Source organism: Zeugodacus cucurbitae, chromosome 5 (assembly GCF_028554725.1).
Source record: "Zeugodacus cucurbitae isolate PBARC_wt_2022May chromosome 5, idZeuCucr1.2, whole genome shotgun sequence".
Lineage (NCBI taxonomy): Eukaryota > Metazoa > Arthropoda > Insecta > Diptera > Tephritidae > Zeugodacus > Zeugodacus cucurbitae.
In genome coordinates, this window is record NC_071670.1 from 52,516,913 (window position 1) to 52,536,953 (window position 20,041).

At 34.5% G+C, this 20,041-nt stretch overlaps 1 protein-coding gene across 3 annotated transcripts in view; it reads right to left on the reverse strand.

Annotated features, from left to right (window-relative positions):
- LOC105210656 (acetylcholine receptor subunit alpha-like) overlaps positions 1–20,041 on the reverse strand; it is a 321,573-nt gene that overhangs the window by 5,580 nt on the left and 295,952 nt on the right. For all 3 annotated transcript variants that reach the window (XM_054231051.1, XM_054231050.1, XM_029039252.2), the window contains 5 exons: positions 17,884–18,052; positions 13,479–13,615; positions 3,982–4,128; positions 3,800–3,892; positions 2,701–3,715 (listed from right to left, as the gene is read on the reverse strand). In XM_054231051.1, coding sequence (XP_054087026.1) covers positions 2,701–3,715; positions 3,800–3,892; positions 3,982–4,128; positions 13,479–13,615; positions 17,884–18,052 — 1,561 coding nt within the window. The remainder of the gene's footprint in view (positions 1–2,700; positions 3,716–3,799; positions 3,893–3,981; positions 4,129–13,478; positions 13,616–17,883; positions 18,053–20,041) is intronic.

Here is a 20,041-nt window from a genome sequence, read left to right on the forward strand (position 1 = left end):
TGTGCAAAGTGCGCATAAAGTCGTCTTATTCGTGTTTTTCTTTTCAGCTTAGCATTTACAAGTCATAAAGTAGCTTTTGCAGTGTACGCTGTTTAACAAGCGCTAGAGCGCTCAAAGCCATGATATGGCGTAATCCGCAGATAGAATATGTTGTTCAGCCGCATAAACAAACAAATATGTAAATGACACAACACATACAACAACAAAAAGAAGCCAACAAAGAAGTAACATAAAATGCAAATATCTGCTATGTACATGGATGATACTCGGAGAGACAACGCCTTGGAGTACTTAGGTATTGTAAAGCACACGAATTACTTACGCTGCCTGAAGGAGGGCAGGAGGACAAGCACTTAAACATTAACCAAATAATGCGGAATTTTGAAGGTTTCGACTTTTGTGTAAAAACCAAAGTATTGGTGATGCCTTACAGAAATAAATGTATATGTATAAGTTTAAATATAAATATTGTGAATTTTGCTTTACATGAGAGCGTATATGAGGCAAATGAGAGACGGTTAAATTTAAACAAAATCGAAATTAAATGAAATATATTCAGTATATAGTAAGTAAGGAAACGCTTTCATATTTTTGTAACTTTCATTTTGTAAAACATGGTAGGTTTCTTGCATAGCAAGTGATTTTTAGCAACATTTTTACGTGCTATCAATGAAAGTGGTGCGGCAAAAAACTCGTTTAATTTATGAATCAGAGTACAGAACTGTAATAGGTCATATTCTCACGAAAGTCAGGGATTTATAATTCTCAAATGTTAGATAGGTATTGAGATCGGCAAACGTTAACAATAAATTAGTTAGAAAAACTAAACCAATGGATCAGCGTATTATATTGGAGGACTCACAGTTATGAAAGCAACGTATTTATAGTAAGTTTACAACACTATTACAACGTAAAGCAGAGCTTAGTAGTGTCCGCACTGTTTGATTTTTCGAAATTTTGGCACTACATAAGGATGAAACTTTCATTGCAGGAAAAACAGTTTATTGAAAGCCGTCCCAAATCGGCCGGCGATCACAATACGATAGTATTGATATTGAGATACGAGAGTTCGAAGTTCTAAAAAACACTCCTATCTCAAGATTTTTTTGGAAAGTTCCAAAATAATGTAAATTTAAAAGAATTTTGGAGTTCCGAACCCTTCGGAAGCAAATGGTCGTCTGTTATTAAGAGTAATGTGATGGAACTAGATCAATGCAAATGAACATGGAAAATGTTGCGAAAACCTATTCTAGGTAAACCAAAGCTATGCAAAAAGTCACAATTTCCTTACAGATGTGCTCTGCGGACGTTCAAAAATCGCTGTTACGAAGACACAGAAAATATAGAAAAATGATTGATTACAAAATTAAGCTGGTCGAAATAGCTTAAGATCTCAATATATCAAAGGAATTTTTTAAAACGAAACGATCAGAAATATTTAGTATACGAAAGCTCTTCGCAAGATGGGATTCGTGCGAACTTTCGATCGAATAATGATAACAATGAATTGATACTTCCGAGCAGCGTTTAACAACGAGACCAAGTTCGACTTAAAGAAACAAATCGATATTCAGATGAGGGAACTAAACGCTATGAACAGGATTCAAGGACAAAATCGAAAAAAGGTAATATGCTATATATAAAGGTATGGTAAAGTTATGACAGCTATATTTTGAAATTCACATGAAAAAAAAGATAGTCGATGTCTTCAAAATGTCATCAAAAGCGATAATTAAATGTACATATATCATAATTGGAACGATAGAAGGAAAAAATCCGAAGAAAACGACCCCATTCGAAGAGAAGAAGAATAAATGTGCTGTTTCAGCAAGACCTTGTTTTACAATGAAGAAAATGCCTGAATTTGACCTTGCATTGCGACTACTTCCCGACTTCAAACCTCTAGAGAATGATCGCCGGATTAATTCTGTGACAATAAAGAGTTAATCACCGAGTTTGAGGACAAATCGAACTACATAAATATTATCGAAAAATTAGAAGAACGGTATAATCGAGGTTCAAATGCGATTATATGTTGTTATTTCCATACAAATTGGCTAAAAGCTTTGAAGATGAGTAGTTTTTACCATATAATATTTGGACATCCCTGCTTTCAGCTATAGAATTATCACATTTTTGGAATTCAGGGTAAAATTTTATCGACGATATGCAAATTTGAAATTAAGCTTGATGAATATCATTCAGTCCTATTAAATTACGAAATCATTTAAGTGAAATTTAATTTTTGCTAAATGAAAATAAATACCGTTAGCCATGTTGCCACGATAATTGTTGTGTATTCGCTTTCTTGAAATTTTTTAAAAATTTACGATAATTGTGTACTGACTGCATTAGTCAAATCGCTGTTTGCGCCGCGCTTCCGGCCGCGGAGCAGTACGCCAGCTCGGCGGTTAAGTGCATACAACCATTTTCGACTCTTCCAGTTAGCAGACATCTTTATTTAACGGCCGCCGTTACTCAATAAATTTAACAGTCTTAACGCAGCGGTGGCATGTATGCCACTCCCACATACAAACAATTTAATTTACGACCGGCACCGCTATTATTGCGAAATTTTATTAATGGCCTTTGCAGGTTTATTGGCCGGAATACGGTTTTTGGTCAACTAAATCGCAAAACGAAGACCTCCGCATTTTTTCTACGTACTCGTTTATTTTAGTGGTAGATTTTTGTACTCACCCTTGTGCTCTCCTCCTCCTTGCGCGTTTGCTCCGCTATATAATTCACACCTTCCATGGCTTTTCGCAGTTCGGGACAGGCATGCCAATGATGCCGCGCTTCACTATTGCTAATGCAACCTCCCTTCTCGCCGGTTAGACAACAGTGCGTGCCACCATCTCGTTGACACGCTGGCAGTATTTCACGCGGCAGGGCGCCACCAGCGGCTCCTTGCGCACCGGCGCCGACACCTCCGATTCCACCACCGGCACCGGTCGTGGCATATTGATGCGGCGGCTGTTCAGACGATTGGCACGCCGCACCAGTACCCGCACCCTGATGTATGCCGCTGCAGCAAGAGTCCGCCAGCGTCGAAGCGGTTGCTACCGAATTCACTGTGGTCGTGGACTTTATCACATTTGCATTGCTGTGGCCCAGCAGATCGCACGTCGTGGTCGATTGATGTTGCTGGTGGGGATGCAGTGGAGCTGGGACGGGCGAGAATTGTGCTGATGACGCTGACTGTTGGCGATACAGATGGTGTGTAGAGGTGCTGGCCGCACCGAAACCCACACCACCACCCACACCCACCGAATGTGTGTGTACATGGTGTAGCGTCGAAGTGGACGCCGAGATGGCGCCAATGGGCAGTTGTTGTTGGTGTTGCTGGTGCAGTCGGCCGAACTGTGAGGTGGATGGGCCGTCGTAACCGTTCGTCTGTACCGAAGTGGAAGTCTTTTGTTGTTGGCGAAATTTCGTTGGCGTCAATGGATGATCGAGCAGTGAGCCGCCAGTCTGTTGATATTGACTATGATGTTGTGCGTCCACCAACGATGATGTGGTCGACGTTTGTTGATTCACGGTCGATATATTGGAGGGGTAAAGTGTGGAAAACTGACCGGCCGCTGACGCAGTGCCGGTGGAAGTGAAACCCAGACCGCCAATCGTCGTGTCGTCCAGTACATTAAGACTTTGCACACGATGCTGCAGATGTGGCGAGGTACTGCGCGACGTTGTCTTGGGGCTGTGATGCATTCTGTGTGGTTACATAAAACAAAATTTGGATTTTAGTAAAGAGAAAGTAGAGTTAAAAAGTAATCTACAGAATATAAAGTAGTACCTGGACAAGGCCGCTGGTGGTGGTACCGGTGGTATTTGGTCGCCCAAATCAAATCCGTTGCAGGTGCGAACCATCAGGCGACGCGATGATTTGCTGCGCGAAAAAAAGTTTAATTTTTTAGTAAGCCAATTGATTGAGTTATTTATTTAATTAAATTGTATGTATGTTTGTTTCGTACTCACATCATCTCACTAATAGGGTAGAGTGGTCGTCGTATGACCAGAAAGCGAGGCAGTTGATTGATGAACACCGTTCGCACCCAGGGCGCCATCGTATGTGTCTGCGGCGAGCGGAAATGTATGTTGAGCACCACCACCGTGACACATATACTGCAAGGCGGTACCGTTAGCACAACAGAGGTAGAGAGAGAGAGAGTGAATTTGCGGTGTTAGTAGCGCAATTCGTGGCGATGCAGGACATGTGTCCACATTGTGGATGGTGAACGTGTGAGTTCGACCAGCGAGTAGTGTTGCGTTCAATGTGGCACACCGGAAAGCATTACAAATTGCAGAGAGATAGAAAAACCATAAATATAAAAAAATTGCATATATGTATGTATGTATTTTTATGTATGTTTGATTGTTCATATGAGTATAGAGAGAGGTCAATAGATGGCGTACAGCGTATAATATATTTGTTTATAAATTACTTTGGCGAAAATTGATGACACACTGTGCTTGAAGTGTTTTTCTTTTTGTTTGTTTGCTCCTTTGCTTCTTTGCATGTAACGGAAATTGCTGCGTGGTGCAGACATGCACTCATTCGCTATTCGAAAGCAGAGGACTCAGTAGAAGAGTTCATTTTGGTTCAGTATATGTGTTTATTGGTGAGTATATGGAAGTAATTTCATATAAGATTACTATTTTCAATTGAGAAGCTTAAAGAAGCTGAAGAGAATCGAATGTAGATTTACCCATACAGGGTGGTTCATATGTAACGGGAAATACCAAAAAAAATGTTTGGCTATCATGGGCCTGGAAATCTTTCACACGCCTTTCATTTTTATAAATGAACAGGGAATCTACAGTTCGTCTACATCGGAATATAGTCCTAGATCATTTGTTCAGCCCCTCTGTCCAGAGTTTGGGTCCACAAATCAAACAGTTGGGGGTCATAACTTCGAAGCATCCCACAAAAAAACATATGAATACAAAATATATATGTATATCCACCTGCTGTAAACATATAACCCCACGTCACTCACATATGCAAATACATATGTTTGTATGTGTTTTCAATTACAAAATCAAACAAAAAAAAAACTATTTTTAAAATGTGTGAGTTCACTGCATTTTTTTGCAACGTTTTTTTAACTGTTATTTGATAGCTTGCGTATTGAATAATTGAAAACCCAATCAATTTTACTTCGTCCATTCACTGGCCAGTGGGAAATAAAAATTTTAACAATCCGCTGGTAATGTGGCTAATCGAGAACAGCGATGAATGCAAAAAAAGTCAACAGAAAAACTAAACAAAAAAATTAAAAAAGCGTGGCAACTGTGTGCTTTGTTGAAATTTAAAGCGGATGTTTTAAATCCCTGTAGTTTGCTGACATTGTTTAATTTAATAATATTATTTGGCAATAAGTTGACTGTATCACGATTTTCAATTTTAATTAATGATTTTGGAATTATAGCGTGAATTGCCTTCCGGTTGGAAAAAATGTGACAAAAAGGACATTATTTGTATATTTTTATTTCAATCTAATATTTATAAAATCAACTAAAGCATTTTTAAATTATCAGTCACTTTACAGGTTTATACAATGTTTCTGCAACATTGATAGAGACTCACTTGTTTCAAAAAAGGCCGAGGTCTATACCGAGATATATACACTTTTATCCATGTATATTTAAAATTAATGGAATAACAAAATATATTGCAATATCTAGCAGTCGTCCATCTGTCTGGGTAATTGAGAGAGCGGAAGGGTCTTATCAAATCATTGCAGCTACACAAAAATTATAACTCTGTAATCAATCAAGACAAAAATTTCTTATTATAGACGCCAGGGAAGAGAGAGTCTTGTGGTTTGAAGAATAAATCACCACAACATGTTGCTAAAATATAACGAGCGCATGATACGACTCGATCAAAGTAATGTGTATCATAATCTTATGTTATAATGTGAAATTGGGTAAATCAGATGGAAACAACGCCTTCTATTTTATAACGTAACAGTTCAGAAATTATCTCATAATATGGTATGATCAAAAATAATAAGAGTAGGAAATCCAAATATTTATTGGGGCCTCATATGGAGGATCCTATAGAACGATTTTGTAAATCACATTAACTTTTTCTCAAATAATACACCGGACATATAGTAGATGGTTGTCTGTCGACGCACTTGGGTCTTTATAGTAACTCTTGCCCAAAAATGGTCGAAATATTTCTACCTTTTCTAGTTCGCTTAACTTTATAACTAATTGAGCTTATTTTTCCAAGCATATAGTCAAAAGTATAATAGAAAAAATGTAATCTCATATTTCTATAAATTCTACCTTCACGCCCTTAAGGCAGTAGTCTGCTTTAGAAGCCGAAAAAAAAGCGTTTTTTTGCAATTTTTTTTGAAAGGGAAGGAAATGATTGCGGTAAACGGAATTTTAAGACGATAGTGTACTATATTTAAGGCTTAATAAAAAACAATATTTATTATTAAAAAATATAGAAATTTTTTCAAAGTTGCAAGTATTTTTCTGGAGCGCCTGGAGTCTGCACTTCTAAATCGGTGCCGGTGATGGAGGTCGTGCGATGCATCTGAAACAGTCGAACCAATTTTTTTTTTTTACTTTTATAAGTTTTTTTTCTTTATAAACTAAAAAAATACCGAAGAAGTTACAAAATTCCAAATTTTTTCGAAGTTTGAAAAAAAAAAAAATCACTTCTTTAAGAAAAAATTGACTTTAAGTTGCAAAACAAGTAGTTTAAATAATACTTTTGTCCAACTTTCAACTTTTGTCCAACTTAGTTCAAATAGAAGATAATTTAATACTGAAGCTAGATCACTTTGGTTTTTTTCGATCGGACATATATTCTTTTCGCTATCGCCGGCCCCATTTTCTAACACTTGAATGAAAACTCGAGAAAACGCGCTTTAAAGGTCTGCCTGATCATTTGCATCTGCTCGACGCTCGGCCACTTAAACTGCTCTAGCTTCGAAAATATGTCGAATTGGCCTCTGGAATTTTAAAAACATATTCTTGGATAGTTTTGGAAGAGATTTAAAACAAAACAAAAACATCGATTTTTTGAAGCTTGTAAAGCAGACTACTGCCTTCATGATGAACATACTATCTCCTTTTTTAATAATATAAAGTATTAATTGAAATGTGGGAATATGCTACCTAAACCGATAGATAATATAAAATAATATCGTTCACATGGCTTTGGATATACGAAACCAGAATGCACTCGGATATAAGTCTGATCAAGGACTGTTACTAGACAAGATACTAAACTTTAATGAAGGCGGCACATACAAAATTTGTGTGAAAAATAGATGGAAATGAACTATGGCGCCTATTTCAAGATATCAATGGATAAAGATATAATATCAGAAGAATAAATGTATATGTATATTAATTATAATTTCTCATATAATTACACATTTTCCATCATTTGTATTTAAGTGAAATATTTCTCTAAAACTAATTGCATTTTAATAGATTCCTTAAACTTGTATCATAATTCAATACTTTTTTTTCACCCACAAACACTACAATGAGACTTCACAACATCCATATAATTAAAGTGCAAATATCAAATTTACGTCACTTCGTACCCGACTACGCTGTGAAATTGCATCAAATGGGCGCGACTTAATTAGAATGCGAACATCCTCGTATATACTCGTGGATACTGCTTATCATAGCGACAGCGAGTGAGATACCTGACGACACTGAGAGTTGCCCTACGACCACACCCGCGGGAAATGCGTGGGAAAGGGGAAATTACAGTTGGGCGATGAAAAATATGAGTTGTTGGTGGGATTTCCAGCGACGTTGACACTTCATACCGGTCATTACGCCGCTGGGATAATGTCACAACAGCAGCTGCTGTGGCGCTGGCAACTTGCCGGATGCTAAAATAAGTGACAGCAGATGATTACAATGCGCAGGTGGTCGCAACAACAACAACAATGCTGACGGTTGTGTTGATGAGCGCGTTAAAATCGCGACTTCAATTCGCATCAAATAAAGCTCCGTTGATAAGATGGGATTTCGTGGGCAATGAGCGGATGGTTTGAACGCTTTGACTGCATGCAAATTATGTTAATTAACTGAGAGGAAGTGAATGCGAAGCAAAAATGAAACTATTAACAGGAATCGAATAAATGTAATAAATACGATAATAGGAGTTTATGTGTATATAAAGAGAAAGTGAGAGTAATTAAAATAGGAAGAAAACATTAGGATTACTACAATTTAAAGAGGAGCAAATGTATCGACCCATCTGCTTGAATTATGAATATCTGTATATTGGATATTCTTTATGTGAGGAATAAAGGGAACAATTAATCGATTTTATTATATTACTTTTTTGACAAAATGTACACCGCGATATGGATCGGAGGAACTAAACCCATATATTTACTTTATGGGCTACATTATTTTGTATAATACCACAACTTAATGCTAGAAAAGCTCTCAGCAGGGCGATATTCTTGAATATCTTACGAATTCCATAATGAAGCGGTAATATAGAATGTGGCACTGAGTTTGACTGAGAGAGCTCGTGTGATTAATGAGAAACATGTATCTAAAGGCGGTTTGAAACAATTACTTCTAATCAAGCATACACTGTTTTGAAATTAGTTGAACAAATAACGTCTAATTCTTAGTAAGTTATTGTATTCAATATTCGTCTGTCCCTTCGAGTTTTACTTATGAATGCTGAAATCATATTAAGGTGACTCATTAAACCTTTGATAAGCTTTCAACTATTTGAACTTATTATAAAAATAACAACACTTTCGGTTGATGTCATTTTCCAGAAAAAGCGTTGGAAAGATTTTATGAAATAGACAAAACAACAAAATATCGTCCCCTAAATATAACAATAGCGTATAATTTTTTTTGGGTTTTGAGAAAATCGAGTTTAAAGTTTTTGTCAAATCAGAAATGAAGGAAATTTTTGAACATGAAATTATACACCATCTTTTCCAATGACATTTTGACCCACTTTGTGGAAGTAGAATTTGACGAAATTTTGACCAGACATAGAATCAATGATGGAGATTCTAAATATGCAAAAAAAAAAATAATGGCGTATGAGCACATACGCTATTGTTATATTGAGTCTAATAGTCTAGTCTAATTTTTTTCGGAAGATCGGGTAAAAAGTATTCACAATAAATAAGGAAAGAATATGCTGGTCATGTCAGAAGGAATCAGTGAAGATCATAAAATCGTTCTATCTTTTATGAGGCGTTTAAAATTGGGACCTCAGATCTAACGAAAATATCGGGAAATATCTTAAGATATTTTATAAAAAATCATAGTGAACTATTTCTTTTAAAAATATGCCTGTGAGCCAAAAATGGGTAACATCGGGTAATGACTTCTCCGTATATACCGGCTAATATGTGAGATATCTAAGCAAAATTAAGTCAGTGTATAGTCTTGGATATGAACAGTGCCATAACTCAAAAAACACGATTTTTTAGTTAAGTATGCAGAAATGTGCGCAATTTCATCGTCGATATTGTATAAAGATTTCATTCTGATGCGTAGAAAAATAAACCATGAAATAAGAATGTGTCGTTATTAAACTTGTTACGTTGCATTATTTTGTAACTACCACAACGATACATCTCAGTTGTACCAGAATTGGCCATGGTTTTTCTTCAAAGAGAGAGACATATTTTGTACTACAACACATATTGTCATATAGTGAATATGGTTTTCTTTTCAGAAAGAACGACATATTTTGTATTAGAACGATATTTGTGAAAAGGAAATTCAATTTTTCATGTTGCTTTTTTCAGAAATAACGACACATTTAACTTATCACAGCGAAATTGATTTATATTTTCACAAATAACGACATAATTCAAAAGGGCTCTTTTATGCCTACGGCAAAGCTTCAGTACACTCTTTTTGGTCCACTTATCCTCAAAATTATATTAAATATATTACATGCCACTAGTTTTTTTTAGACATTTTTCCATATTTGCTAAATAGGAGACAATTGAAAACTTTCAACCGCTCTCCTGAAAATCGACTTTTTTAAGTTGCGACACTATTTATGTAAATGAGCGATATGATGAAGCATGGTGTTGAGAATTAGTGAAATCGGTATACAGTAACAAAGTCCATGATTTTTCATAGAAAGATAGTGAAACCTGACTCTGAACTCTCGATTCTTGAATGATTTCACCCAGAAGCTCAAATCAATATTCACTTTGGCTCAAATTGGAATTCAGTAAGATTTGTATTAAAATAAAATATTGTTCTTGAAGAGTTAGAGTCAGTGTTCATGTCAATAGTGCTTAGAATACATAGTTTTGGAACAGATTTATAAGTTCGATAAACTAAACACAAAAGCCTATTTTAAAAACGTTTCCATATATGTTGTTTTATAGTGAATTTCACTGACTTTTCGAACCACCTTCGTCCATGTATTCGCATTTCGAAATTGGTGTCAGCAGTTTATGAAATTCATTTACTATAGTATAATACATATAAACAGGTATCTGCAAGCGAATGTTGAAAACAGATTTTTATTCACCTTCACGCTTTCGTGGCATGTGGCACAGTCACCCGTTGTGAACGCGTATGTATGTGTAAGTATGTGTGAAAAATTCATAACGTATGAACTGGCTACCGTATTGTGTTGGCACTGTATGGCTGCCAAAGGTGTTGCCGCCAGTTTATTTTATAGAGAAAGGTACATTTCTCACACACAAACACATATCGTATATACATATTTTTATAGCGGTATTCATATAAAACTGAAAAATTGACGCTTGTTTATTTCGTTTTCTATGCCACACTGCGCTGCGCTGTCAAGCGTTTATTTGTAATGAAAAAAGTTAAAAGACGATTTCTTTCAAAATTTTGGCAGCAACAACGCTGTTGTCAGCAACAACAAAAACAGCAGTAAACACCAACACCGATAGTGCCAACAGCAACAACAACAAATCACCACACACCGCAAACTTCTGCAACGTCAATTCGACAAACGTTTGTGGTGTTTTTGCTGTTGTTGCCTTTGGCCGTCGGGCGTCGGGCGTCGGGCAAAACGCCAAAGTCATTGCATTTTTCGCGAAATTTGAGAAATTCGCCAACATTTCCGAAAAACTGCCAGCTTCCGTCAGCATGACAATAACAAATAACTTGCTGCTGAATGGCTGAATGGGTGGTAAAATTGCATAAAAATATGGACTCCGCGATGAGTAGGACGAAAAAAAAAAGTTTGGCAAAAACTTGCTGCACGAATGTTTAGAGAATATGGAAAAGGTAGCAAATAACTTGGAAAGTGACAAAAGTTGCACGAAAAAAAGGTAGAAAAATGTGTTGGAAACTTAAAAGCAATTTAGTGGCACAAAATGTATTTTTATTCTAACTTTAGTTTCATAATTCTGTCCCCACCGGGCGTCAAGCGTTGTTGTGGCGCGCGTTTTGTATGACTTGTAATTTTTTTCACCTTTGCTGTAGTAGTTTGTTCTGACAAAATGGTGTTTTCACTCAGATATGCGATGGAATGTGAGTTATTAGCCTATAAGGCAATACGGAAAATACTACCGACTACAAATACGAATTTTACACTATAAAAAATATTTTCGAAAATAATATACTCTCGCAATTTGTTTATTTAATTTTATTAAGAGAACACACGATTTGGCCCACATATTCGGCATAAAGTCTAATAGAATAACAGAAGTCATATATGTATATAGTATATGGGGGATAGGGTAATTCCTGGACCGATTTAAAATATTTTTGCCACCAAGCTAAATTATATCCAATATTTTAGGTTCACTTAATTTTGCTAAGATATCTGACATACTAATAATACGATACAAATTCCACCGGAAGTTTAATGAGGTATATGGGGGATAAAGAAAATATTGGCCAGATTTTGCCCATTTTGGGCACAGACCCACTTTGTTAGAGGTAAGACATATTCTTTGAATTTCTGTAGAATATCTGAGGGATTTACCGATATTTTCGAGCTATGCCATAGACGAAATGTAGTTTTCTTCCGATACTGGTGCTTATTTATATATTTTAAAATGAACGAATCAGTTGGACTTCGATTTTGTGGTATACGGGATGTAAGCGTGGTTGTTAATCGATTTCGCCCATTTTCAAACTGCAGCATTGGTATGCCAAGGAAATGTTACGAACCGAATTTCGTTGAAATTGGTCGAGTAGCAATTTGAAAAGTTTTAAAAATTGTTTACTTTCAGTATTGGGACAATATATCTGATATAAAGAATGATAGAATTTAGAAATATTTTTCCACTTTGGAGTTCGAGATTGTTCAGGCATATATTTTCATCTTTACTTTTTCGAGGTTCAATGAAATTTCGAGTCGAGCAGATATTCTCTTCTAATGAATATATTTTAAAATTGAGATATAGCTTATAGAAGAAGGCAATAGATGTTCAACCTTCCTAAATCTTGGGCCACGCTTTAAATCAATTGTTTTCACGAATATACTGAGGAAACTTGATTGATCAGAGACATAAAAATAATAGTAAACCAAAATTAGTTCGGTTTAAAGTCATACAGCCTTGGCCAAAAGTATTACGCACCCCACTAATTACTGAATGTTTTGTTTTAACAAGTGAAATAATGAAGTTTTATTAGTAAAACAGTGACAATACAATGAATTAGTGATAATAACATTAAAAAAAAAAAAAATAAAAAAAAAATATTATAAAATATTTTATGAATTTCTTAAAAATGACAATTTTTAGTTTTAGCTTAATTTTTTTTTTAATACTTTTAATATTACAAAATTTATTCGTTTAATCAACAGTTAAACACCCATGTAAGACATTTACAAAAAGAAGTGGTAACTTTGATAGCCACATTTGAGAATACTTGTATTTTAATGGGGTGCCTAATACTTTTGGCCAAGGCTGTATATCGGCTATATTAAATTAATTCGAAATACAAAAGACGGTAGTTTAGATTACACAAAAGTCGGTTGGTAGATCTAAAGACTTTGTGAGGGGGATGAGGGTAACTTAACTTAATATAAATTATAAAAAAAAAATATTAAAATTGTTTCTGACACTATTCCAAACTGAAAAAAGGCACGTTCATGAAAAAATCGATATCAAAGTCATTATCAATGAATGAAGAATAATAATCAAAAATCGACTCTCATATTGAAGATGATTTCTCATACACGAAATTACTTTGAGATACTCTTCTTTCATTATCCACATTTTCAAAAAAAAAGTTCAATAAATGTATTATATGATACTCTTCGAATAATCTATTACTTCTATAACTTCTTATTACTCTTCCAAGGTGCTTAAAAAATGCCGGTGAATACTATAACTTTGAAGAAAATTTAAAAAGGATTTATGTATGCTTCAATACCAGAGCAATTGTTTTCAATAGAAAGGTGGATATATAGCTCTCAATAAAGTTAATGACAGTGTAATATAATATTAAATGTTTATATATTTATATATAGTATTATTTGTGTAACTTACCTAAACGTGTCCAGTATCATTGTGAAGAGCACAAATTTCCCTAAAAGTGGCACAACTAACGACGTTGGCGGAATAATTTCAGCCAACAACAAGAAGAACACAGTCAGTGACAGTAAAATGGATATGCTTAATGAGACCTGTAATTGAGAGAAACATAAAAATACATATCAGGTTAGATAAAATACAGAAAGTAATGCTTAGAAATAGGCTTAATGTGCAATAAAGAAATATACTTAAACTTAATATAGAAAGGTAATTGCATGGATTAAATGATGCAAAGAAAGAGACAAAAAATTTGTTTTTTCTTATTCACATTAAAAATAAGTCAAGTGTGCTGTTTCAATCTAATATTTAACGAGGTAGAGTACTAGTTCTCATTATTATTTTATGGTTGCTATATCAGTTCTTATTGAATCTGTATTCAAATCGTTAAAACGTGGTTGGAAATCTTTCCGACACAAAGTTAAGATTTTTTTGTTACAAAAAGTAAAAAAAAATCACGATATATTACAAAAAGCGGAAATGGCATTGCTCAGACAAGAGTCGGAAGAGGATCGTTTTACCTCTTCTTGTTAACGTCTACCCACTCAAAATATCTAGTGAACACCAAAGTTTGAACAAGAGGGGTCTAGGGCCATAATAATTTTTGAAAAAGAGCTTGTGTTCAGATGGTTGATCTAAGGATGAACTAGAATAACAGGAACCCAAAAATATTAATATGTGGGACTATAGACCTATGGAAATATGACCAGGTCCAGGAAAATGTTCGATGCAATATAGCTTTGTAGACGCAGAGAAGCTTTTCCCAATCCTGATCCTAGACGTCGGCGAAATGCTGCGATTTCATTCGAAAATATGATTTGATCCCAGGGCTCGAACTTTCGACCAGTGATGGTCCGAAAATGTACTAAAATCAGACTAACGCAATTCTCTCTTGGGTACTACAACATTTGAGTGGTAACGCGTCAACGTTAGCAAACGAAAAATGAGGTATTGCGTAGAACCTGAAAACCCCCAACCGACAGCAACAACAACATCAACAGCGTTGAAATGCGTTGACCACGTTAGCGGCTGTTACCTCAATTATGCAAAACGCCATGACAGAAATTCGCGCAATTCCCCCGTTGAGTGCCACTGAAACGCCAGCGAGAGTCGCCGAGTTCGGTCTTGATTGTCACAACATTTTTGTGGCAGTTATGCACGTGCCACCAAATATTTGAAAACCCATTGAGACGAGCCGAAAGTGCACGCACGCGGTCACAAGGAGGCTTGAGCTACCACTACACATACATGCATATACATATATACGAAGTATGCATTTGTGTCTGCACGCATGTGCGTTTATAGGCGAATCGACTGACTCCATGTGGTCGCAGCCATGTGGACAACCTCGCGCATCGCATCGATATCACGGCTTTTTCGCCGTAGGTGACACACAGCATATTTTGACACATGCCGCCGCCGACGAGCAGCTTTATAAACACTTGTTTTCGTTGCATGTTTGCATACACGCTTGTCTGTTTGTCTATATTTGTACATATGTATATGGACGAGTGTTTGCCGACGCAATAACCGAAATGTGCGTAGGCGTTTTCGTGCATGTCCTTTGTCATGCTGGAGTTTCGCTTTTGGCATGGGGCAAATAGACAGCGAGTGCCGCTGGCATATTATCCCCTTATTTGGCGGTTGAAGGGCGCCTTTAATAAAGCGATTTGTAAAATTTTCGGTTGAGCAAAGTTGAGTTTTAATGAAAACGTAAATTATTGCTGTTAAAGGCGGGGATATTGGCTGTGGCATTTGTTGGAAATAGCACAATGTGTTAAAATTTTAGCCATTCGGATTGGTATTGAGTAAAACCTTTAACCTTTAGTTCCAGAATGTTTCATTTTGAAAACTTTTAATTCTGAGTTAAAAGATATATGTTTTAAGAGGTGAGAATAATAGGATTCGACAACCTCGTCGACCTCAAGGCTTGGGAAGCCGGATTTTTTACTTTAAGATGTTTTGTATAAGAGCCAAGGAGATAGTATTTAATAATTGCTTCTCTACACATTGTTATTGTAGGGACATAAATACTCGTCAAATATTTTTGTAAAATTGGTATACTAAAATCTTGGTATTGTGACGTAGGAATATCAGTTCTATTATTTGTGGTGCGGTTTTCTCAACATGAGAGGTTCTCTTCACATCAGCCCACAGACTAGAGTCGATCAAAGCAGTCTCTTTGTGGAGATAACTATTTGAACAAAAAAAATGGTTTGTGTTAAGAACACTTCTTGAGGCTAATAGAATCGAAGCTCGAAATTACTTTTGTATATGGATTTTTATCAGGAATGCTAAGAAAGCATACGATCTTAAGCTATTTCTCCTAAGACATATGTAAACTTATTATGTATCCAGTTTTCGCAGAGACTCTCAGTCTTTTCGTTTTCTATTTTCATCTCAGGGGTAAACTATAGAGTATATAGAAGGTGTTTTCAAAAAATAACGGGAATTTTAAAATTATTTTTATTATGTTGATGTCTCCATGTGAATTTTTCGTTTTTCTATTTAAAAAAATAAAGAGCACCTTAAAGGGCCGTCGGTTTACAAGCATACGAAAAATAGCGCAAAGAGCCAAAAACTGTCCCAAAAATTTAGTTTAAGAAGTGTTTCGACGATTAAAAGAAGAGAAATTGACCGATCGACTTCAAAGTGAAATTTAGTATTCTTGGATATATTTAATATACGATGATCCATATTTTTGATTACCTGAAAATTGTCAATTTGGTGTTAAAAAACAATACTTTTTTTACCTAAAAAACAACACTTTTTTTGGAATTACACCATTTTGTTAATTTTTGATTGATTTAAAAAAAAATATAGGTCATTGTATAGGAAATACCCTCAACTTTAATAACCGATTTGAATTTTTTTCTTTTAAGCTACTCCTTCGGACGGAATCATGTCAGCAGTTGGGAAATATTTTTTTGGCACTTTCGAAGAATTACTCAATATTTTTGTAAAAAAACAAAATCTTAAAATTATTATTATTTCCAAAAAACTTCGAAACATTCCATCAAGTACTTCCTTCTCAAAAAATTCACCAAAATCGCCTATTTGTTCATGGGTTACACTGGTATAGGCCTCTTATGTGCATTTCGAATATTTTATAGGCAAAAACGTGAATTTAGGCAAATGAATAACTTAGGAAAAAAACACGAAAATTCCCATTATTTTTTGAACACACTGCATCTTCGTACGCTGGTGTTTACTGCCTAAACACATAGAGGTATAAATTGGTAATAATTACAAAACTGTATTGATAATTACAAAATAATGTGCAACTATAAATAGGCTTTTATGCGTAATGTGGTTTTGTGGCCACAAATCGGATATTTCATAGAAATGCTTGTGCTCAATGCAAAACACATTTCCTGTTTACGCTGAGCGCCGCTTTTGCAATTTATTTGTTGTTAATTTATGTTTTTCTCTACATTCTACATTTTATTTACAAACGGTTTACACATTGCTATTACTACTATGTTTTTACTAAATTATTCATAATTTTAATTTCGAGTTTGGATTTTATTGCGCAAACATTCATTGATCACTCATACGCCGTGGTCAACCCGAATGCGTAGGTAATGGTTTGTTAATTGCAGGCGGTATGCAAATTAATGAAAATGAAAATAGTTGCAATTACGATTTAAGTGTGTTAATGTGTAAATGCATTGGCCAGTGATTATTGGTATTTGGCTGTTGTGTGAATTTTTGATTAATTTAGTTGATGCAAATTTAATTTAAAAGTCGTTGAGCGGATTTCTAAAGCATATAGAGTTTGATGGAAAAAATAGAGGGAATTTATATTCATATAAGTGTTTATCTTTATGATTTATTATTCTTTAAATGTGGCTTTAAGCTGCCATTAATTGAATTAGGCTTTTCCATCAGTTATTGCAATCAATTAAGCCATTTTTGCGACACTATTTTTTTCCTAAAGGCAACTAATTATGAATAATGGCATGTTGGTTATTACGGTAATGATGATTAATATGTTATGATGACATATAACAGCGAATAAATGAGGGAATGTAATATTTGAGAATAAAATTGATTTACAATATTTGTTTGCGGTGACATTAATTTCGAGGTTAGGAGGGGTTCATTTTTCAGAGAACTGTTAAATTTTTCTAATTTAATTGAAAGTATGATAATTAGGACTTTTCAAAGTCTTATAATTAATTTAGCTTGGACAATTTTTGACAAAATTAGTCTGTTTGATTCGCTACTCGTTAAAGTTTGACGAAACGAAGACAGCTTAAAATTCGATCGAATCAATTAAAATAGAGAAGTATTTGATGTTAATTCTGTTTCATTAAATACATAAAGCTCTAATGAAGTAAATTATAATAATTCCACTTACCTTTTCGCCACTGTCCGATGGCAAATAAAAAACTAATATTGTTAAAAAACTAATACCCATGCAGGGTATAATGAGATTGACCGTATAGAAGAGTGTCTTACGGCGCATTGTGATATTGAAGGTTATGTCCAGATAGGGTTCATCGCAACACGTATAGAATTTCTCATTTCTGAAAATAAATAAAGAAAATAAATATAAATTTTTTATTACGAAATATTAATGCCTATTAAAGGTAAATATTGGATTATACAACTAATTATAAATTTTGATATTTTATTATACAAATTGTTTCATAAGAAAAATGAAGTTAATTAAAGTATTTTATGTCGATTTAATGCAATTTAATAACTACCGCATATTTAATTTCAAGTTCTTATGCATGTGTTTACATACCGGTTCTGTTAATAATTGCTAAATTGTGAAATATTTAAATTATACATATTTATCTACTTGTAGAAAGTATGTACTTGTCTATCTAACCATAAATATTTCAAATTGATCAAATATTTGAACGAAATAAGTCAAATAAAATTCAATTCAATTCAACACTCAATTGACTAAGAGACCTTACATATTTCACAATAAATAAAATTATTTAATTAAAGACTTAGTGAACACTGTAAGTATTTCATTTAAACAAATATTTATCAAGTAAGAATGTATTTCTAATTATATTATCGTAAAATTGGCCGCAAAAAATGTCTAAAATTGTTCCTAATTTGCGGTGTAAGTTTAAATATTTTCACTATTTTTTGTTTATGCTAAACATCTTTTATATATTGGAAATCACTCTCATTAGTGAAACCATTTTATAAAATTATTGTTGTTGCACACATTTGATATAATCATTATTAGTTATTGTAATTCAAATATTTACATATTTCTACAAAATTCCTTCCGCTAACTGGGGCAAAAGTATCCGGCGCGGAAATATTATACACATATTATGTTGATTCTATGGAAATCCTCTTAACAGTCGCACCTTCGTATATTAATACAAAACAATGCATTTTGCAATAACCCAGCCGTAAAGGGCAGACAATAAAATAAAAAGGGCGCGAAGATCCTAAAGTGTAAGCGCTTTTCATGTGAGCCAAACTTGTTGGTAACATTGGATATCTCTACCATTAGTCACGATGTGAGAAATAGTCATCGAAGACTACGAATTTGATATCTTTTAAAACTATGAAAAGTCACAAATTACTTGATTCGAAATTTTACTTCGGCTTAATCGGTTAACAAATTTGTCTAAGAGTAAATATTAATTTCATACGCAAGCTTTAAAGAAATACATATATGGTGTATTACATGCAAACTCATAAAATTCACACGCATACTTGCTCAGAAGTACTTTTACGCTTCAGCTGTAATTGTTTTATGTTTTATGCTCTTATTATATTATAATCATCATTCACCGCGAAGGCTTATTTATTTAAACATTTTGTGCATCATTTTTGAATTCCCGTTTAGAAGAATAGTATAGGAAACAAGATGTGTCAGAAAGGTTTAGGTTAAATTGGCCTATAGAAATAAAGAAATAAGGTCGAAGCACCTTTTAATAAAATACGATGGCATTAAGGACATACGCCAACCCTAAAATCCACTTGGTGGTTTGAAATCACATTTCGAAGAATAGTTCACGGTACGGAATCACTTTTTAGACAATATTTGAATGCTTGAATTTGGGCTTAATACAAACTATTTCTGTCAAATAAGTACCCGGAAATTCTCATTTTAAATTTTCCCGCTGAGAATATTTCAAACAATTTCTTTTCCGACAGGTTGGCACAACTGTCAGCCACTATTTTTGAATTTTTATTGTTATGTGTCATTTAGTTTGTTTACAGCGTCATTAGGAACTAGTCAGCCTTTTGTGCGCGTTGCGATTTTTATTATGGATAAAAATATTGAACAAATAGTTTGTGTGAAATTTTTTGTTTCAAAGTTTGGTGATTCAACCATGTCGAAAACTCAAGTTGACGATTGGTATAAATCGTTCAAAGAGGGGCGAGAAGAAGTAAAGGATTTGCCATGTTCAGGACGGCCTTCGACATCTTCAACTGAAGAAAACAAAATATCGACAAAATAAAGGAAATGGTGCTCGAAAATCGTCATTATAGTTTGCGAGAGATAGCTCAAAAAATGGACATGTCTCATG